Source organism: Salmo salar, chromosome ssa12 (genome assembly GCF_905237065.1).
Source record: "Salmo salar chromosome ssa12, Ssal_v3.1, whole genome shotgun sequence".
Lineage (NCBI taxonomy): Eukaryota > Metazoa > Chordata > Actinopteri > Salmoniformes > Salmonidae > Salmo > Salmo salar.
In genome coordinates, this window is record NC_059453.1 from 51,950,322 (window position 1) to 51,973,604 (window position 23,283).

At 44.4% G+C, this 23,283-nt stretch overlaps 1 protein-coding gene across 2 annotated transcripts in view; it reads left to right on the forward strand.

The window, feature by feature from the left end:
• The first annotated feature begins 5,450 nt into the window (after positions 1 to 5,450).
• The window catches only part of LOC106565168 (protein bassoon), a 105,837-nt gene continuing 88,004 nt past the window's right edge, over positions 5,451 to 23,283 (forward strand). For both annotated transcript variants that reach the window (XM_014131999.2, XM_014132000.2), the window contains exons 1-2: positions 5,451 to 5,742; positions 15,922 to 16,303. In XM_014131999.2, coding sequence (XP_013987474.1) covers positions 5,564 to 5,742; positions 15,922 to 16,303 — 561 coding nt within the window. In that variant the 5' untranslated portion in view covers positions 5,451 to 5,563. The remainder of the gene's footprint in view (positions 5,743 to 15,921; positions 16,304 to 23,283) is intronic.

Here is a 23,283-nt window from a genome sequence, read left to right on the forward strand (position 1 = left end):
CTGCCAGAGCCCTGCAAAATGACCTCCAGCAGGCCACAAATGTGCATGTGTCTGCTCAAACGGTCAGAAACAGACTGCATGAGGGCCCGACGTCCACAGGTGGGGGTTGTGCTTACAGCCCAACACCGTGCAGGACGTTTGGCATTTTCCAGAGAACACCAAGATTGGCAAATTCGCCACTGGCGCCCTGTGCTCTTCACAGATGAAAGCAGGTTCACACTGAGCACGTGACAGACGTGACAGGGTCTGGAGACACCGTGGAGAACGTTCTGCTGCCTGCAACATCCTCCAGCATGACCGGTTTGGCGGTGGGTCAGTCATGGTGTGGGGTGGCATTTCTTTGGGGGGCCGCACAGCCCTCCATGTGCTCGCCAGAGGTAGCCTAACTGCCATTAGGTACCGAGATGAGATCCTCAGACCCCTTGTGAGACCATATGCTGGTGCGGTTGGCCCTGGGTTCCTCCTAATGCAAGACAATGCTAGACCTCATGTGGCTGGAGTCTGTCAGCAGTTCCTGCAAGAGGAAGGCATTGATGCTATGGACTGGCCCGCCCGTTCCCCAGACCTGAATCCAATTGAGCACATCTGGGACATCATGTCTCGCTCCATCCACCAACGCCACGTTGCACCACAGACTGTCCAGGAGCATGCCCAGGCGTTGTTGGGAGGTCATACAGGCACGTGGAGGCCACACACACTACTGAGCCTCATTTTGACTTGTTTTAAGGATATTACATCAAAGTTGGATCAGCCTGTAGTGTGGTTTTCCACTTTAATTTTGAGTGTGACTCCAAATCCAGACCTCCATGGGTTGATAAATTGGATTTCCATTGATTATTTTTGTGTGATTTTGTTGTCAGCACATTCAACTATGTAAAGAAAAAAGTATTTAATAAGATTATTTCTTTCATTCAGATCTAGGATGTGTTTAAGTGTTCCCTTTATTTTTTTGAGCAGTATATGTTGAGACACCGCTGGAGACTTTCCTAAGGAGGAATACCCTCTGGAGTCCAGAGGGCAGACAAGCGGGGGAGGCCCAAGACGCCATGGCAGAGAACAGTCAAGAGTCGAGACTGTGCTCCAGCCACATCAGTAGAGCAGGGCCATGGTGAAGATGGCCCGAGACCGACAGAATCGAAGAGCCTTTGCTCTGGCCCTATGCCCCAGCCAGCACCACTGAGATGAGTGAGTGTTAAGAGAATGTCCAAGCTGCCTTTTTGTTTAGTTGCTGCCTATGTCCACGAGGTGTAGCAATGGCTCCAGGATGTGCTGCTGAACCCCCTTAGTCACACAGTTATATCATCGACACTTTTCCATGGTCAGCAAGGCCTCTCGCCACATGGGTTCCTTCCAACGTAGTGTCGCTTTGGAGACGTTTAGCTACATTAATATATGCACCCAGAGAAAATAATTGTCTCTCCATCATCCCCTGTGTGTTTGCATCCAAAGCTGCAGTCTCTCGGTGGGTGTACACAGAGTATCCAAAACATTAAGAACACCTGCTTTTTCCATGACAGACTGACCAGGTGAATCCAGGTGAAAGCTATGATCCCGTATTGATGTCACTTGTTAAATATACTTCAATCAGTGTAGATGGAGGGGAGGAGACAGGTTAAAGAAGGGTTTATAAGCCTTGAGACATGGGATTGTGTATGTGTGCCATTCAGAGGGTGAATGGGCAAGGCAAAATATTTAAGTGCCTTTGAATGGGGTAGGATAGTATGTGCCAGGCGCACCGGTTTGTGTCAAGAACGGCAACACTTCTGGGATTTTCATGCTCAACAGTTTCCAGTGTGTATCAAGAATGGTCCACCACCTAAAGGACATCCAGCCAACTTGACACAACTGTGGGAAGCATTGGAGTCAACATGGGCCGGCATGGGGGGTGCATCTCAATATTAGGAACGTGTTCCTAATGTTTGATATACTCCGTGTATGTGTGTGTTTTTATGTTACTGTGTTAACCTCACTAGGGTATGTGGGACGCTAGCGTCCCACCCGCGGGACACTCGCCAACAGCCAGTGAAATAGCAGGGCGCCAAATTCAAAACAACAAAAATCTCATAGTTCAAATTCCTCAAACATACAACTATTATACACCATTTTAAAGATAAACTTCTCATTAATCTAACCACCGTGTCCGATTTCAAAAAGGCTTTACGGCGAAAGCATAGCATTAGATTATGTTTTGACAGCGCCTACACAAGAAAAACCACACAGCCATTTTCCAAGCAAGGAGAGATGTCACAAAAATCAGAAATTCTGCTAAAATTAAGCACTAACCTTTGAGGATCTTCATCAGATGGCACTCATAGGACTTCATGTTACACAATACATGTATGTTTTGCTCGATAAAGTTCATATTTATATCCAGAAATCCCATTTTACATTGGCGTGTAATATTCAGAAATGTTTTGCCTCCAAAAACTTCTGGTGAATGAGCACATCAATTAACAGAAATACTCATAAACGTTGATAAAATAAAAAACTGTTATTCAAAGAATTAAAGAAACTTCTCCTTAATGCAACCGCTGTGTCAGATTTCAAAAAAGTTTTACGGCGAAAGCACACTTTGCAATAATCTGAGTACAGAGCTCAGCCATCAAAGCAAGCTATACAGTTACCCGCCAAGTTCTGGAGTCAACAAAACTCAGAAATAGTATTATACATCTTCACTTACCTTTGCTGATCTTCATCGGAATGCAGTCCCAGGACTCTTACTTCCACAAGAAATGTTTGTTTTGTTCGATAAACTCCATATTTATGTCCAAATACCTCCATTTTGTTCGCACGTTCAGATCACTATTCCAAAGGCATAATGCGCGAATGCAAAACCCTAGACAAAAAGTGAAAAAGTTCCATTACCGTTTGTAGAAACATGTCAAACGATGTTTACAATCAATCCTTAGGATCTTTTTATCATACATCTTCGATAATATTCCAACCAGACAATAGCGTATTCATTACAGAGGAAAAAGAAGGAACGGCGCCCCTGCGTGACCGCACAGTAAACAACTCATTGGCCTCAGGCAGTCCACTTGTTGAGTCAGCTCTTATTCTCTCCCCAGTCACGGTAGAAGCATGAAACAATGTTCTAAAGACTGTTGACATCTAGTGGAAGCCGTAGGAAGTGCAAAATGAACCCTAAGTCACTGCATACTGTATAGGCAATCACTTGAAAAACTACAAACCTCAGATTTCCACACTTCTTGGTTGGATTTTTCTCAGGTTTTTGCCTGCCATATGAGTTCTGTTATACTCACAGACATCATTCAAACAGTTTTAGAAACTCAGAGTGTTTTCTATCCAAATCTACTAATAATATGCATATCCTACCTTCTGGGCCCGAGTAGCAAGCAGTTTAATTTGGGAACGCTTTTCATCCAAAATTCCGAATGCTGCCCCCTACCCTAGTGAAGTTTATCAAGATCTCTAACCATGTTTTGACCAGATCGAAGACCAGAGGAGGACCCATAATTATGACAAGTTCATATTCACCTTCATATCCATGCTGGCACAAGAAAGTAAGGCCATCTCTCACCCACATATCCAGTCATCTATGAGGCGTGTGCTAAATATAGGCTTAAACCTTGGTATACCTTACATGCTTGACACCAACTGTCACAAGTCAACAATTCTGCCTATGGACATATTCATGAGCTCTATATATTGCAGGAGATCGACCATTGAGCAGTGTAAACCTAGCATTATACATAGACCCACAACCAGGAATCCATAACCCAAGCTAGCCTCAATCTTAACTTTGGTCAAGTCAACACAACTCAACCTTATGAAGTAAAAAAACCCACTCCGATTTTTTTTTTTTTTTTTTTGGCCAAAATGTCATTATGAATGTAGAGTGTATGTATTAAATGGGGCTTGTTCCGGTATACTGGTTTCACCTTCTAATCTTCCTTAACCCAATGGCATTGTCACACCACCACGATAGAGCTGGCCATGCACACTGAAGATGTAGTGCTCTATGTAGGAAATAGGGCACCATTTGGGACACAGATTCACTCAGAGCCAACAGTGCATTGACATGACTACATTGGAGTTGGCATTTTCTTTTTCATTATTTTAGGCAGGAAATGAATCGTGGCAGACGGTGGTATGCTAACCCAATGTTAACTTTTAATCCTAACCTTAACCTCACTGAAAATATACCTCATTTTAACTTAACCTAAGTCTTGACCCTATGTCTGATTTCATTCTTCCGCTGCGCTGCGTCTCTCCAACAGCACCCTGGAGAGGCGTGCAGGGCATGGACAAGCTAAATATTTTGTGCCCCTGTCTTTGGCAAACTGGGCACTGCTTATCATGAGGCGGCATCATCACTCACCTAAATAGCCCTTATGCCACTGGGTGAGAGAAGCTATCATTGTTTATGGGCAGAATAATGTGAAGTTTTATGTGTTGTTGGTGGTGTGTCTTTGTCAGTTTAGCTCGGAAAATGCTGCCCTCTTCAAACTGCCGCTCTAGAAGGCTGCCTAATGGACTGGCCGACACTGCTCTACATGATTATTATTTACCACCTCTATCATTCATTTTCATTTAAGGTTATGGTTAGCAGTGTGGTTAAGGTTAAGTTTAAAATCCAACTTTAAGAAGATACTTTATTTATTTTTTTTAAATAGGCAGGGTTTATGACTTTGTGGCTATAGAAGCTAGTGACAACCGGGTTTTTCGCAGGAGCGTGAATGAATGAGAGTGGTGCTGAGGGGAGAGATTGTAGATAGCCTTATCAATGATGGAGTAGCCTTCGCTGTGGAGGAAATGACATCCGCTGGGTCCTGCAGAGCTGATCAATAGTTAACTGATCAATAGTCACGGAAACCGTGGCCAGAAAGGACAGACAGGGGGACTGGAAGGGACAGGGCAGCTGGCTGACACCCAAATAGCACCCTATTCTCTATCCAGTTTACTACTTTTGATCAGAGCCCTGTGGGCCCTGGTCAAAAGCAGTGCACTAAATAGGGAATAGGGTGCCATTTTGGATGCATTATCTGTCTAGTGCCCTTTGAGAATGTAGCCTTTTAACGAGGAAGAGACCGTGCAGGCTTCATAGAAGATTTGGTTTATTCTATTTAGTGGTCATTATTTTCAATCCATCTCAGCGCTTTAGAGCATAACAGGTTGCACAACCTGGAGAGCACCACTGTAATTGGTCCACTGTTAGAGAGACAAGCCTCTCCGTGTAGCATAGTAGGCCTATTAACAAACACTACGCCTACGTAACATGCAGTGGACAATGGCGATGAATGACAGTTTCATGTTTAAATTGCTTCTATATTGGAAAATGTCATGTTTTTCAAATCGGTTCAAGTGTCTTGGCAGGCGACACAAACGAGGACTTAAGGGCACGCGCCCGTACGCGCTCACTCCCTTTTGCGTCAGCGCGCGTCCTCTGTCTTTCCGCCAGTGCGCGTGCTCCGTGCAGGAAACAGAATTATAGGTGATGATGGCGGAAGGGGAGCAGCGTTGAGTTTCCTCTGAGTTTTTTATTCTAACTGTAGAACCCTCTACAACTTCGTTTCTCTCCTCCGAATCATCTTCCGAGACGATGGGGAACGAAGGCAGCATCGAGGGAGAGGGCCAGCCGGGGCAGCCCGGCTCCACTGTTCCTTCCCCGGGGGCTCCGACTTCCATTTCAGCACCAGCAGGCTCTGGACAGCTCATCAAGCCCAGCAATGGTGCGCCAACGGGAGGGACGGGGGCCGGACCCGGCCCGGGGATTAACAGGTACTATCTGGGACAGTTCTCTGCAGAACCGTGACAATAAAACAACAGTGTTTCTGTTTCCAGGATATGTATTTATCGTGATGCATGTCATGTAGCGTAGCCTTTAGTGGACGATCAGCTATAGCCTATAGTGGCCGTTTGTCAGAGTGTGGAGAAAATAGGCTACAGCTGGTGTTTTTAATTATTTATTTACAATATCGTTGTCAACACATGTTGTCCATATAGGCTAGGTGATTCCTAGCTTTGCAATGTAGCCATTTGTTGAATAGGTTACTTGTACAAATGTGATGCAGCAGTCGTGCATAAATGGCTAAACCTCACGTTAACAGGCGGGTAAGCTAAAGTAAGGCAGTCGGCTACTGTATAAGCTATAAAGAGAAGGTAGACATTTTAAATCGTGAATGGTCACAGCTCTATACTGTATAATTATAGCGTGCGTAAGCATATTGTAGCCACCAAATTGAACATTTTCATTGATGACGATTCCACGCCCGCTCTTGCACGGTGTGCGTGAGATTGGGCTATCAGATTGTAGCTATACTAGTGGGGCCATCTCTTTACGATGAAGCGAAACATCACGTTCATACTTTTTCCATTCTCTTTTGGTGATCTCTAAAATGTAGCCCTTTTAGTAGATAAGGGATTCCATTGCTTTTTACACTTTGATTCCACGATGGGCGTGACGTGTGAGGAAAAGCAGCTGCAGTGACTGTAGTGGTCTTTTTCACGTGACGTAGATTCAGAGAAAGATCAACCGTTTTTGTCTCGTCAATTGACCACAACACCTGCTAAATAGCAGTCTAAAAGGCGACCGTTAGAGCCTTAATAGAAAATACAATAATCACTTCTTCAATATAGAATATTCCAATAGAAAAAGAAAAAAACGATAGATTAGTAACATACTGTACTTTAGAGACGGGGTGATGGGATGAAAGCATATTGAGTCAACGTGTTTCCATAACTCTTGAATCATTTGTATCGCCACACCTTTTAAATGGTCCGTTGCGCTGTTGGAGCACCATGTCGTAAATAAAACGTAAATATGTTCCCACGTATGAGCCAGTAAAATGGACTGTGCAAAGTAAAGTTTGCATGCTACGTCCATGATTGTTACATCAAGGCCGAATCTTAGTGAATCATATGCCTCACGTGAAGAAGAATAGTCGCTTTCCCTCCCCATATGGTCTTTTGTCATTTGTAAAATGTAGCCTAGCCTACTGTGTGTTTACTATTAATATTAATTTGCTACTCATTATTCATTTGTAACAATTAAACACACACACACACACACACACACACATACACACACACACACACACACACAGGATGCTCAGCTGAAGACCTGTGTGTGTGTGGATAACTGTCAGACTGATGGCCTCAGTGTGACTGGATGACACAAGCTGAAGACCAGAATACCATCTGCAGATAGCGCTGCCTGTATTTTGCATGTAGTATGTACAGTATATTGGCTACTTTTTGCATGTATGTAAGCCTTGTCCGAGACAGAACGCATAGGGTAGTGAAGGCCACCACCTCCAACCCTCCAAAATAATATAATGTATATACAGTGCATTCAGAAAGTATTCAGACCCCTTCACTTTTCAACATTTTGTTACATTACAGCTTTATTCTGAAATGGATTGAAATAAATAAACAATCTTCATCAATCTACACACAATACCCCATAATGACAAAGTGAAAACATAATTTTTGTTTTGCAAAAAAAATCTGATATCACAAAAAACTGATATCACAAACTGAGCAATCGAGGGAAAAGGGCCTTGGTCAGTGAGGTGACCAAGAACCCGATGGTCACTCTGACAGAGCTCCAGAGTCCCTCCGTGGAGATGGGAGAACCTTCCAGAAGGACAACCATCTCTGCAGCACTCCACCAATCAGGCCTTTATGGTAGAGTGGGCAGGCGGAAGCCACTCCTAAGCAAAAGGCACAAGACAGCCCACTTTTTTTTAGGTGCCAAAAGGCACTCTCAGGCCATGAGAAACAAGATTCTCTGGTCTGATGAAACCAAGATTGAACTCTTTGGCCTGAATGCCAAGTGTCACATCTGGAGGAAACCTGGAACCATCCCTACGGTGAAGCATGGTGGTGGCAGCATCATGCTTTGGGGATGTTTTTCAGTGGCAGGGACTGGGAGACTAGTCAGGATCGAGGGAAAGATGAACAGAACAAAGTGCAGAGAGATCCTTGGTGAAAATATGCTCCAGAGCGCTCAGACTGGGTTGAAGTTTCACCTTCCAACAGTACAACGACCCTAAGCACACAGCCAAGACAACGCAGGAGCGCAGGAGTGTCTTCGGGACAAGTCTCTGATTGTCCTTGAGTGGCCCTACCAGAGCCCGGACTTGAACCCGATCGAACATCTCCGGAGAGACCTGAAAATAGTTGTACAGCGAAGCTTCCCATCAAACCTGACAGAGCTTGAGAGGATCTGCAGAGAAGAATGGGAGAAACTCTCCAAATACAGATTTGCCAAGCTTGTAGAGTCATACCCAAGAAGACTTGATGCTGTAATCTCTGCCAAAGGTGGTTCAACAAACTACTGAATAAAAGGTCTGAATACTTATGTAAAATGTGATATTTCAGTTTGTTCATTTTTATACATTTGCAAAAATGTCTACAAATCGGTTTTCACTTTTTCATTACGGGGCATTGTGTGTAGATTAATGAGGATTTTTTTGTTATTTTATATGTTTTAGAATAAGGCTGTAACGTAACAAAATGTGGAAAAAGTCAAGGTGTCTGAATACTTTCCAAATGCACTGTATGTACAGTACCAGTCAAAAGTTTGGACACACCTACTCATTGAAGTGTTTTTATTTATTTTTACTATTTTCTACATTGTAGAATAATCAAACAATGAAATAACACATGGAATCATGTAGTAACTTAAGTGTTATACAAATCAAAATATATTTTAGATTCTTCAAAGTAGCCACCCTTTGCCTTGATGACAGCTTTGCACTCGCTTGGCATTCTCTCAACCAGCTTCACCTGGAATGCTTTTCCAACAGTTTTGAAGGAGTTCCCACATATGCTAAGCACTTGTTGGCTGCTTTGTCTTCACTCTGCGGTCCAACTCATCCCAAACCATCTCAATTGGGTTGAGATCGGGTGATTGTGGAGGCCTGTTCATCTGATGCAGCACTCCATCCCTTTCCTTCTTTGTCAAATAGCCCTTACACAGCCTGGAGGTGTGTTGGATCATTGTCCTGTTGAAAAACAAATGATAGTCCCACTAAGCGCACACCAGATGGGATTGCGTATCCCTGCAAAATGCTGTGGTAGCCATGCTGGTTATGTGTGCCTTGAGTTCTAAATAAATCCCAGACAGTGTCATCAGCAAAGCACCCCGACACCATCGCACCTCCTCCTCCATGCTTCAAGGTTTGAACTACACATGCGGAGATCATCCGTTCACCTAAGACACGGCGGTTTGAACCAAAAATTGCAAATTTGGACTCATCAGACCAAAGGACAGATTTCCACCGGTCTAATGTCCATTGTTCGTGTTTCTTGGCCCAAGCAAGTCTCTTCTTCTAGTAATGGTTTCTTTGCAGCAGTTTGACCATGAAGGTCTGATTCACGCAGTCTCCTCTGAACAGTTGATGTTGAGATGTGTCTGTTACTTAAACTCTGTGAAGCATTTATTTGGGCTGCAATCTGAGGTGCATTTAACTCTAATGAACTTATCCTCTGCAGCAGAGGTAACTCTGGATCTTTCTTTCCTGTGGCGGTCCTCATGAGAACCAGTTTCATCATAGCGCTTGATGGTTTTTGCGACTGCACTTGAAGAAAACACTTGGTTTTCTACCAAATAGGGCTATCTTCTGTATATCACCTCTACCTTGTCACAACACAACTGATTGGCTCAAACGCATTAAGAAGGAAAGAAATTCCACAAATTTACTTTTAACATGGCATACCTGTTAGTTGAAATGCATTCCAGGTGAATACCCCATGAAGCTGGTTGAGAGAATGCCAAGAGTGTGCAAAGCTGTCATCAAGGCAAAGGGTGGCTACTTTTAAGAATCTGAAATATAAATATATTTTGATTTGTTTAACACTTTTTTTGCTTACTACATGATTCTACAATATAGGAAAAATAAAGAAAACCCTTTAATAAGTAGGCATGTCCAAACTTTTGACTGGTACTGTGTGTGTGTGTATGTGTGTGTGTGTGTGTGTGGACACCCCTTCAAATTAGTGGATTCGGCTATTTCAGCCACACCCATTGCTGACAGGTTTATTAAATAGAGCACATATCCATGCAATCTCCATAGACAAACATTTGCAGTAGAATGGCCTTACTGAACCGTTGTAGGATGCCACCTTTCCAGTTCTTAAAATTGTTGTTCCTTTGAAGTGGAAATGTCTAGCAACAACGGCTCAGCAGCGAAGTGGTAGCCCACACAAGCTCACAGAACGGGACCGTCGAGTGCTGAAGTGAGTAGCACGTAAAAATCATCTGTCAGTTTCAACACACACTACCAAACTGCCTCTGGAAGCAACCTCGGCACAAGAACTGTTAGTCGGGAGATTCATGAAATGGGTTTCGATGTCCGTTCAATGTCCGGGGTGTGTATGTATGGTACCCTATTCCATATTCCTGGATCACAGGAGGCTAGTCCAGGCAGTCTGTTTGCCTATTTTTGCATGTGCAGTATGTGAATTCTGTGAACGTCAATTCAGATTCCTCCTCACAAATCAGTGAATTTCTCTCTCTGGGTGGTGCTACATGTACACCACAAATCACCCAGCCTGTGACAACCACAGATGGGTTGACGGTTGGTGCTGTTCGCTCTGCATTTTCCGTGGCTATGTTTTATTGTGATATCTCAGCCAATAGCCCATGGCAAATCAATCGGTGCGAGACTGCAACATATATGTGTGTAGCCGTACCTCTGGAGAGAGAGAAAGGACAGAGGTAGGGAGAGAGGGTGAGAGAGAGAGAAACCCATTACCATGTTTCATTAAAAAAACCCAGTAGGTGGTTTTAAAGGCTCATTGCTATCTTCGTCTCACATTCCCGACAAACTGCCTAACAGATGTGAGACTTAAATTCACGTCCAATATAGCCCCCTATTCCCAATATAGTGCACTACTTTTGACCAGGGCCATGGGGAATATAGGGAATAGGGTGCCATTTGGGATGTAAGCCATGTGTGTGTGGTGACTGAGCCACTGAACTTGATTGGCAACGTTTTCACACCTAGGTCTTCATCAGACGTGATGAGGGTGGAAAATGCCAATGAAGCACATGGGAGCATAGATTGCACTATGCAGAGTGTATTTTTAATTTAGCTGAACATCTGGTAATGTTAAGCAGTAGTCGTAGAGATGGCCTAGAAAAACCAGAGGTCTATGATGAACCCAAGCACTCCAAGCTGTAGCTGCCAGACAACCACGTGTCCCTACGCTTGCTCAGATACCCCTCCACAAGGCCCATGGGAGTAGCTGTTGCTAATCAGCATTTGTATCCTTTGCATCCCAAATGGTGCCCTAATTCCCTAAGTAGTGCACTACTTTTGACCAGGGGCCCACAGGGAATAGGGTGCCATTTGGGACTCATACGTTGCCTAATGGATCAGACGTCCGGTCACGTGGTTGTTGGTTCGTCATTGATCCGCAGTATGCAATCATACAGATTTGATAGTGACCGCTGTGGATTATTTGCGTCCCAAATGGTGCACAACTTTTGACCAGGCCCCATCTAATTATTTTGAGTTGATTTGTGTTAAAGACCTGCGTCTGAAATGGCACCCTATTTCCAATATGGTGCACTGCACTGGTCAAAAGCAGGCCACTATATAGAGTCTAGGGTCCCATTTCGGATTCCCACGGGAATATCCCTGCCATTTGTGCTTCGACAAAGACCCAAGGGTCAGCTTGGAATGTGCAGACAGGCACAGAATATGTCCCAAATGGCACCCTGTGCCCTATATAGTGCACTACTTTTGACCAGAACCCTATGGTCCTTGGTCAAAAGTAGTGTACTAAATATGGAATAGGGTACCATTTAAACCCGCGGACGCCATAATAGTCCTGTAGTCCTTCTGTGTTATTTGTCAATGCACCGCCACCTAGGTGATAGAAAAGCTTGGGGAAATGGCTCCCTCCCTGCAATCTTGCCCACATCGTTGCATTGGATCCAGATCTATATTACTTGCAGATATTGACATGTTTTGGAATAATGGCATATTCCAAATATTATAATCAAATAATGGCATATTTTCACAATGGCTCCCAAACCCCAGATGTGGCCAAGACCAGGTGATTTATTCATCATTATGCATCCCAAATGGCCCCCTATTCCCTATTTAGTGCACTACTATTTACCAGGGCCCAATGGCCCCCTATTCCCTTTATAGTGCCCTACTTTTGACCAGGGCCCAATGGCCCCCTATTCCCTATATAGTGCACTACTTTTGACCAGGGCCCAATGGTCCCAATAAAGGGAACAGGGGGCCATTTGTGATAAACACACAAGCTCTTCCCAACCGTTATTTATCCTTTGTGACGTTTCACCTTGTCTGAATGACCCATGGTGTTGTTTCCACAGCTAAAAAGAGCATCAGTGGTTGACTTGATCATGCTGATAGTGATGATAGGTGGTGGTTGTATCATGAAATGCTTATGTATGTACTCCCAGTTTACTGCCATGGAATCTCACAAACATACAGAGCACGGATATTTGGAACTGAGAGCATTCCCGCACACAATACGGAACATGTGGTACTCACGTAATATGTTCACATTATGTTCACATCGAAACCTTCACTCTTACGTTCTTACATTCCTACTTATCCCTCTTTCCTGCGCACGCTCACACACACACACACACACACACACACACACACACGTACACAGAGAGAGAGAGACAATCTAATTCTCAATCTCAGCTGGCTAGCCGTTTCCCTTCCAGTAGAAGACAGAGGGGATGATGTAAATCTATGAACAAACTAAGAAACTCTCTGGGGTGTGAGATTTTCTCCAGACTATTACCTCTATCAGGAGAAAGATGGGAGGGAGTCAGAGAAACCCGGTCTGCATCTCAAACGGCACACTATTCCCCACATAGTGCACTACGTCCAGGACCCGTGAGTCAAAAGGAGTGCACTATAAAGGGGAATAGGGTAACATTTGAGACACACCTCAGCACCATCTCCTGCTGCTGAAATATTGAGTTCCCTGCCACTGACCATGTTCATAAAGGAAATGGTAATTGCCTGTCCATTTTATTTCAATATATATTCCGTATAGATTGGAATAATTCACTGCTAAAAGGTCCCACATGAAGCGCCATTAGTGAGCACAGCCCTGTGTTGGTTCTGAGGAGGTCAGCTCCGTCTGTCTCTTCACGGAAGAGCTCTGTGTACAGCAGCTGGGGTTGTACCTCCGACAGTGTCTGAATATCTGTCTGTACCGGAATTGCGTCTTGGTCAATTTTCTCTGTGGCTCAGTTGGTAGAGCGTGGCGCTTGCATCGCCTGGATTGTGGGTTCAATTCCCGCTGGGGCCACCGTACAAAAAAATCTATGCACGCATGATTGTAAGGTGCTTGGGAATCAAAGTTTCTGCTAAATGGCCTATATGATTCTATTATCGTCTGCGTTGAAAATGTGCAGTAAGGGTAGAGGCCTCCGTACTGAGAAGATACAGTGGGTTCATTTGTAATGACTGAGAACGTAGATATCTGTCTCTACTCAGAATAGCGTGTTCTATAGTAGCCTTCACTGAAGGTAGTTGCTGTACACACTGTACATCGGCAGGCCTACTGCAGATGCGTTGTTGAGCTGTGTAGGTAAGCAACACTGTTCACTTGATCGTCTGTGACATTGGTATTTGGCACGGCGGTTCGGAGCCCTAGCTCTCTCGCTCTCGCCGCGCACCAACAAAAAGGCTCCGCTTCCTACTCACTTCCACTGGCATCGGACCCAGAGCGACGCTTATCGGAGAGGAGAGTTGCACCAAGCGTTTTATACTTTTCACTCTGGCATAAAGCAAACCACCTGCCTTGCCTCTCATTGCTTAATAACAACAGATGCAAAATCCCAAGGTGCTTTGCTTTCAACAGAGTGCTGTTCACTGGTGGATGAAAGCATCTGAAGAGGTTGTTTTGAAGAGGTGGATGGGGAGATCTATCCCATAGAGCGCTGCTATCCCACTCGGGGCTTCCTGCCGTTTGGTTTTAATACCTGGTGTGTGTGTGTGTTTGATTGTTTGTCTAACGCCTGAGGTTTGGGCTTTGTTCGTCTAACGCCTGAGGCTTGGGCTTTGTCAGGACCACAGGGGATTCCACTCTACAAGCCTTTATTAGCGTAACAATAGATTTTTAACCCAAATAAAACATATTAGTTGCCACCAAACATATTTTTTAATACTGCTTTATTTGACCCCTTTCCAAACTAGATGCAGTTTGTTAGTAATAAAGTTGTAAACGATGGAATGGAGAAATGCACCGGTTTCCGCGAGTTGAACGGTGATAGCTGATGGTCAGTATTGCTACCATGATGGTCACTCAATAGCATAATACCTGTATTTATTTTCTGCCGTTGGAAAGAAGCAACGGTAGGGTCCAATTGAGATTACGACTGAGGTCTCCCTCACTTTGCCCAATGTAGAACAACAGGCATGGCGCTCTTCTGATAAGACATTTTACATCTCATAGATGTATATTTGATGTAACCGGGAGCCTAGCTTAGCACATTTTCATTCGGCTCATTATTACGGATTCTATTGTGGATACGGCACACTGCCAGGAAGACTTTGTCGAGGAGAGTTCTTGTCAAGCCTTTATAGCGCTTGTGTTTCTGTGAGCAGGTCTTAGGTGAACAGAACGATTCCTAGAGAGAGAGAGAGAGAAAAACGGGTGATTTGAGCGCTGCTTCACAACCAGCTGCTCTGCTCCACTCTGCTCAGCCCGTCTTCAGTGACTCACTGTCACAAACAGTTCTATTTTCATTCTCCTCTTCCCTCATTTCCATCTCCTTCTCCCGCCCTGGAAATGGCGTGCTGCCGAACAGAGTCCTGACTACTGATGGAGGCTCCTGGACTTTGAAAGAAGACGCGCGCGTCAAAACAAAGGCCTGCGCAGCGTTGTTGTTCTCACAGGGAAGCAGAAAGCCAGGAGTTCTATTTGAATCGCTGTAGCCAATCCATGGGCGGGTGTCTGTGGGGCAGAGAGGGCAGATTGGGAAAGAGAGAAAAAGAGACGAGAGGGGAAGTTGTTAGTGCTGCCAACGTCTGGTTAAACCACCTTCTCGCCTCGTCTTTTCATTCTCCTCTCCATCGAGAGAGAGACGTGACGTGTAAGTCCACAGAGACAATTCACCGGAGAGGCATTTTAAGGAACATAACTGAATGCAATTCACTACCATACCCAAGACTCACTTCTATCTAAACCTCTCATAGGCTGCAGACACTAGCACATTTATTCCATATAAACTCAACACAAACCAACTACTTGAATTACATGTATGCATGCTTGGTTCGGGATCAGCGGACTGCGGGGTTGGCGAGTGTGTGTGTGTGTGTGTGTGTGTGTGTGTGTGTGTGATGGAGAGGGTGTTTGTTCAGTTGCCTACTGCTTCCTTCCATCTCCAGAGCTACTATACTGTAGGGGAAACTGAGGCTGTGCCTCAAATGGCACCTTATTCCCTATTTAGTGCACTATTTATGACCAGGGCTCTGGTCAAAAGTAGTGCACTATATAGGGAATAGGGTGCCATGTGAGACCCAGCCTGTCTTTTCCACTGCCAGGGGGTCAGAAGGCTGAAAACTGTGGGCGAGGAAGAGGAAGCAGTGAAGCAGAAAGGAAAAAAAACATTTGCCGCTCTTTGAAGGAACCAAACGCTGTTCTCCTCTTATCTCACCAAGAGAAAACAGTCAATTTCTCCAGCTCACACAGTCTTTCCCTTTTTCGTGCCCATATTGGTATTGGCCAAAGCAAATTGGCAACTTGCAAACCCTTTCGTTCAGGATTCATGACCAAAAAAATAGATATGTTTCAATGTTGATACTTGTGATATTCAAAATTATTGCTCCCTGTTTAACACTTTAAGAGGTTTCACTTAAATCTTTGACCCCAAAAAGGCCTGCTTTTCTGAGGTGTAACATAACATCCTCTCACGAGAGTCTAACATGTGTCTGTTCTCCACAGCATCTCTGCAAGACCCCCCCAGACAGACCCTGGGTCCGGGCCCAAGGCGGGGGTCCAGACTGGGCCTGGGACGGGGGACCGCCTGGCCTCCCAGAGGGAGCAGCAGGGTCAGAGCCACGTCGCCCGCAAGAACCTCCAGGTGGACGTGGGTAGTAGCAGGACGGGACGGTCCCCATCGGTGTCCCCCGCAGTCACCCCCACCTCGCCCTACTCCGTGCCCCAGATCGCCCCCATGCCCAGCAGCAAGCTGTGCCCCGTCTGTAAGACGGCCGACCTGACGGGCACCACGGAGGACAACCAGCCAAACTGCAGCACCTGCACCCAGTGCCGATCCACGGTGTGCAACCAGTGTGGCTTCAACCCCAACCCGCACCTCACTGAGGTAGGACCTGCTTCTGATCGGCTGTGTGGAACTGTTAGGGGGAATATATTTAAAGACCTGTTTAACAGTTATACAAGATTTTGTTTGTATATCGTCATGTTTTACAATGCCTGATGAGTTTGGGTCAGGACCTCAGGAACAGAGAATGTGGTCCGGTTTAGAGAATGTGGTCCGGTTTAGAGAATGTGGTTAGAGACGGTGGTCCAGGTTATAACAGAGTCATTTGGTCAGGTTGGTTGCTTTTCATAGAGTCAGTGAGTCAGGAAGTCAGTGTCTGCTTCCCAAGTGGCACCCTATTCCCTAACTAGTGCACTACTTTTGACCAGAGCCCTATGGGCAATTCAGTGAGTCAGTGTTCCAGAGAGAAGATAATGCAGGTGGGGTGATGGTGATGAATCCTCCGGGGGCGAGTACCGAGGCCTGTTGGGAGGGCCAGGTAAGGGCCAAGGTAAATAACCCACAGTAAGGTAATTCATCCTGGGACTGTGACTGGCCATCCACCGGGCACTGACCCAGGACCAGCTCCAACCACACTACTCACTGGCCCTCTGGAGATGCAGTAATGTGTGTGTGTGTGTGTGTGTGTGTGTGTGTGTGTGTGTCTGTGATGAGACAGAGAGTGTGTACTGTACTGTATATGAGATGAACATATATTGGAGTGAGTGTGTGCAAATAAGAGTGGACAAGAGATAGAGATGAGATGCCCCAGGCTTGAAATGGGAGAGAGAGGAGGGAATGGGAGGATACATGAGGAGGGGAGGAGAGGATAAGAAATAGAGGAGAGAATGGGAGGAGAGGAGTAGAGATGAGTGGAGGTGGGGTTCAGAGAGGGGAAGAAAGAGTGAAATTGAACGGAATTAGATGGGGACCAAAGAGCTACTGTACAGAGAGTGAGAGAGAGAGAGAGAGAAATAGATGAAGACAGAGAGGGTAAGAGAGAGAGAGAGAAATAGATGAAGACAGAGAGGGTAAGAGAGAGAGAGAGAGAGAGAGAGAGAGAGAGAGAGAAATAGATCAAGACAGAGAGGGTAAGAGAGAGAGAGAGAGAGAGAGAAATAGATGAAGACAGAGAGGGTAAGAGAGAGAGAGCAATAGATGAAGACAGAGAGGGTAAGAGAGACAGAGAGAAACAGATAAAGACAGAGAGGGTAAGAGAGACAGAGAGAAACAGATAAAGACAGAGAGGGTAAGAGAGACAGAGAGAAACAGATAAAGACAGAGAGGATAAGAGAGACAGAGAGAAACAGATAAAGACAGAGAGGATAAGAGAGACAGAGAGAAACAGATAAAGACAGAGAGGATAAGAGAGACAGAGAAACAGATAAAGACAGAGAGGATAAGAGAGACAGAGAGAAACAGATAAAGACAGAGAGGATAAGAGAGACAGAGAGAAACAGATAAAGACAGAGAGGATAAGAGAGACAGAGAGAAACAGATAAAGACAGAGAGGATAAGAGAGCGAGAGAGAAACAGATAAAGACAGAGAGGATAAGAGAGACAGAGAGAAACAGATAAAGACAGAGAGGATAAGAGAGACAGAGAGAAACAGATAAAGACAGAGAGGATAAGAGAGACAGAGAAACCGAGGGAGCAGTGTGTCCGTGGGTGTTGGTATTTTTTCAGCTGAGCCCTGGGTGAGCTTGTCACAGGCTGTCAGGGAGACAGAGAGAGAGCGAGAGAGGCAGAGTGTTCCGCTTGATCTAGCCCGTGAGAAAGCACAGGACCATGAGATTTAACCTCCAACCCAGTTACCATGGACTGAGTCGGTCTGCGTGGCTGCTTGCCTACTGCACAGCACAGATCTACTAACGGTGCAATGACATTAGATTGTCTGTATCGCTCTATATTGATGATGATGAGGAGGAAGAGGAGGAGGAAGAAGAATAGGAGGACTCTGATCAAAAGTAGTGCGCTACATAAGGAATAGGGTGTATTTGGGACACTGTCCTAGTGTTCAGCATGATAGGCCAATGTGCCTTCCTGATCCTGGTGGAATGGAACTCATTGGATGATTCCCAAATGGCACCCGATTCCCTATATATTTTGGTTAAAAGTAGTGCACTAAATAGGGAATAGGCTGCCATTTGAGACGCAGACATTTTTGGTGGCGTGAGGCTGAAGACGAGGCCGCATAAAAACAACGTCATGACAGCCATGCAATTTAGAGTGACATTAACAGGGTCTAACATATGGCCATGATATGCCATCAACCAATTGCAGGATTGTCAATCCTCCATGCTCATCTAGTCATCTGAAAAGGGAAGATGGATGTTGTGTGTGTGTGCGCGCGCGCATGCAGAAGTGCATGTAAATTGGGGTCCGAAATGATTGACACCCTTGATAAAGATGAGCAAAAATGACTTAAAAAAAAAAGAAGTCATTCAAATGCTATACTGTATGCTCAAACATACCTCTATTTTCATGTCATCCAACAAATGTAAATGCCTGGAGTTTGCTAGATGGCCTTGGCACTTGGATTGGAACCGGTGTTTTGGTCAGATGACCTGAAAATAGAGCTCCGTGGCCTCGCATCACCAGTGGTGGGTTTGGCATCGAAATGAGAACGCATGAGCCGAAAATAACCACATACGGACTGTAAAATATGCTGGTGGATTGTTGATGATATGGGGCTATTTTGCCTCCACTGGTCCTGGGGACCTTGTTGAGGTCACTGGTATCATGAACTCTATCCGGTACCAGGACAAACTTTGCCACAAGTGGATCTGCCAGGAAGACAATAACCCCAAGTACACATCCACATCAACAAAGAAATGGTAATATTTGCCACAAAATCTGCATTTTGCAACAGCCATCTCAGTCTCAGAAGTTGAAACCCATTGAAAACCTGTGGTTTGAATTGAACAATCTTAAGAGCTGCCATTTTATTGTGAGGAACTGCAGTTTCATCAGACGTTTTTTTTCTGTTTTGTCCTTTAGTTGTGTGAGTGATCCTCACTAATGGTGTACCTAGACTGATGTTTACATGCATGCAGACGAAGGATCTCAAGGATCTGGAAAGATTCCCCCCCCAATGTGTTCTCCAACTCATAAAACATTTTGGAAAAGTTCCCAGTGCTGTTATCCTGCAAGGTGAGATATTGAAAGGCATTGGAAACACCAATAATATCAAATAATATTGACCCGTATCTATTTTAGGAAATAAATATTACTTGTTAAACAAAATCTCTTTCTCTGAGCTATTTTGGAGCGTACAATATAGCTCCTTATTTGAATGATTTATTTTACACAGTATTTTTTGCTTGTCTTTATTAAGGGTGTCAATTTGAGCTCCCGAGTGGCCCAGAGGTCTAAGGCACTGCATCTCAGTGCAACAGGCCTCACTACAGTCCCTGGTTTGAATCCAGGCTGTATCACATCCGGCCATGATTGGGAGCCCCGTAGGGTGGTGCACAATTGGCCCAGCGTCGTCCGGGTTTGGCCGGGGTAGCCCGTCATTGAAAATAAGAATTTACTCTTAACTGACTTGCTTAGTTAAATAAAGGTTACATTTTTTTTTTTTAAATAATAATAAATAAATAATTCCAGACCCCATTTTATATTTGTACGTGTGTGTGTGTGTGTGTGTGTGGTGTGTGCATGCGTGTATTTGTTGGGATGCACATGCATGCGTGTGTACCAGTGTGTGTATGTGTGTTTAGGCGTATGCGTTGCATTTGCGTTAGACAGAACAAGAGCTGCAATGACAGAGATAACACTGCATCAGACAGCACAGAATTCTTTGTTTTAAGTGAATGTGACGCTAACATGCTGGTCTTATGCGGGGGAGTCAGGTGTCCCAATAACAACATCCTTCGCTGTCTACAGGCTGATCATTTCATCAGGGAGAGAAGGGGAGAGAAGGAGAGAGAAGGGGAGAGCGAGATGTCCCTTTTTTGAAGACCTGTATCGCATGCTATCTTTGCCGTGGCATCAATAACCATTGGTTTGGGGATATTAAAGCCATTTCAATTGAACTGAATTGAAGAGTGGAAGATAATAGCCTGGAGAGAAAAAGAAGAAGAAAAGCAGCAAAGAAAGAGGGAGAGAGCAGATAGAAAGGCGGAAATGAAATTAGAGCATAAGGCGATAAAAATCAGACGTGGTTAAACCATAATGTGAAGCCATGAAGGATCGGCTGATTTCAGAGAATTCACATGAGGAGCGAACATGATGGAATCAAGATTTAATTACAAAGTCATTCATGATTTAGTCAAACAATGAACACCAACTGGAGAGCGAGCTTGTCGGCTTTTGGCTGAAAGATTAGTTGGGGGAAAAACTGCCTGGTCTGAAAACTGGGCTAGCTGCAGCACAGAGAATATGGCTTGTGTACTAAATGGTACTCTATTTCCTTCATAGTGCACTGCATTTGACCAGGGCCCATATGGGAATAGGTTGCCATTTTGGACGCATCCTAAACCCTCCTATCCCGAGGCTCGGGGATTTCTGCTACCATCTCTCCATGAAACCCACATGTCCTAATTCCATTAAACACCAACTCTATTAAACACCATACTTATACGTTATAATAACTCATTATCGTGTGTATCCACACGTTTAGTTGCATCTTGGAATTTGACAGCAATTCCAAGATAACAAGACGTTCATTCTGTAGCGCATGTCTATCTAATATGCAATGAAAATATATTTTTTTAATCAAACCTACCAACTAGGGTAGCAAAATCTTTCACCAAATTCAATTTTTTTCCCCAGAAATCACAGTTGGGGATGATTATCAGAATCAGGAGGGAATAAGCAGGGAACGTTGAATCTTCTAACCAGGATTTCTGGAAAACCTGGACATTTTGGTTGCAACCCTATTACCAATAATTAGCCACAGCAGAGTCTAGAGTTGAGGTAGTGTGCTCCAGTCAGTAGACTGGCCTAAACTGGTCAAGCATCCCACCTGGACACAACACACTGAATCTTTCAGACACTACAATAGAACATCTAAAGAAAACCACCAGATATTTTTTATTTTCCATAACATCCGGTGTTCCATTGAGTAAGTTACGTATATAAAAAAAAAATGTGTGCCATTTTTAAAAATGTTTTCTTCTAGTCTATGTCAGCGTCCCAAATGGCACCCTATTCGATATGCAGTGGCAAGAAAAAGTATGTGAACCCTTTGGAATTACCCGGATTTCTGCATAAATTGGTCATGACATTTTATCTGATCTCCCACTAAGTCACAACAATGGACAAACACGGTCTGCTTAAACTAATAACACACAAATTATTGTATTTTTCTTGTCTATATTGAATACATAATTTAAACATTCACAGTGTAGGTTGGAAAAAGGTATGTGAACCCCTAGGCTAATGACTTCTCCAAAAGATAATTGGAGACAGGAGTCAGCTAACCTGGAGTCCAATCAATGAGAAGAGATTGGAGATGTTGGTTAAAGCTGCCCTGCCCTAACAAAAACACTCACAACATTTGAGTTTGCTATTCACAAGAAGCATTGCTTGATGTGAACCATGCCTCAAACAAAAGAGATCTCACAAGACCTAAGGTTAAGCATTATTGACTTGTATGAAGCTGGAAAGGGTTACAAAAGTATCTCTGTTCATCAGTCCACGGTAAGACAAATTTTCTATAAATGGAGAAAGTTCAGCACTGTTGCCACTCCCCCTAGGAGTGGCCGTCCTGCAAAGATGACCGCAATAGCACAGCGCAGAATGCTCAGTGAGGTTAAGAAGAATCCTAGTGTCAGCTAAAGACTTACAGACATCTCTGGAACATGCTAACATCTCTGTCGACGAGTCTACGATACGTAAAACACTAAACAAGAATGTTGTTCATGGGAGGACACCATGGAAGAAGCCACTGCTGTCCAAAAAAAGCATTGCTGCACGTCTGAAGTTCGCAAAAGAGCACCAGAATGTTCCACAGCGCTACTGGCAAAATATTCTGTGGACAGATGAAACTACAGTTGAGTTGTTTGGAAGGAACACACAACACTATGTGTGGAGAAAAAAAGGCACAGCACACCAACATAAAAACCTCATCCCAACTGAAAAGTATGGTGGAGGGAGCCTCATGATTTGGGGCTGCTTTTCTGCCTCAGGGCCTGGACAGCTTGCTATCATCGACATATTTCCCAAGTTTATCAAGACATTTTGCAGGAGAATGTAAGGCTATCTGTCCGCCAATTGAAGCTCAACCGGACATCACCCAGAAGTTGGGTGATGCAACAGGACAACGACCCAAAACACAGAAGTAGTTCAACAACAGAATGGCTTCAACAGAAGAAAATACACCTTCTGGAGTGGCCCAGTCCAGAGTCCTGACCTCAACCGGAATGAGGTGCTGTTGCATGACCTCAAGAGAGCAGTTCACACCAGACATCCCATGAATATTGCTGAACTGAAACAGTTTTGTAAAGAGGAATGTTTCAAAATTCCTCCTAACCGTTGTGCAGGTCTGATCAGCAACTACAGAAAATGTTTGGTGGAAGTTATTGCTGCCAAAGGAGGGTCAACCAGTTATTAAATCTAAGGGTTCACATACTTTTCCCACCCTGCACTGTGAATGTTTACACGGTGTGTTCAATAAAGACATAATTGTTTGTGTGTTATTAGTTTAAGCAGACTGCGTTTGTCTGTTGTTATGACTTAGATGAAGATCAGATCAAATCTTATGACCAATTTATGCAGAAATCCATTTCCAAAGGGTTCACATACTTTTTCTTGCCACTGTATATAGGTACCACTTTTGACCAGAGCCCTATGGGTGTCATGTAGAACAGCCTATTTCTTCTTTCTTTCCAGTCATTGTACATAGGATCCTGGCCTTTCAACAGGGGCTGAAGTGAAGTGTATTGTACAGGAGGCTGTGGGTTGAGTTAGTTAGACAAATACTGTAGCAGGAGGCTGTGGGTTGAGTTAGTTAGGCAAATACTGTAGCAGGAGGCTGTGGGTTGAGTTAGTTAGACAAATACTGTAGCAGGAGGCTGTGGGTTGAGTTAGTTAGGCAA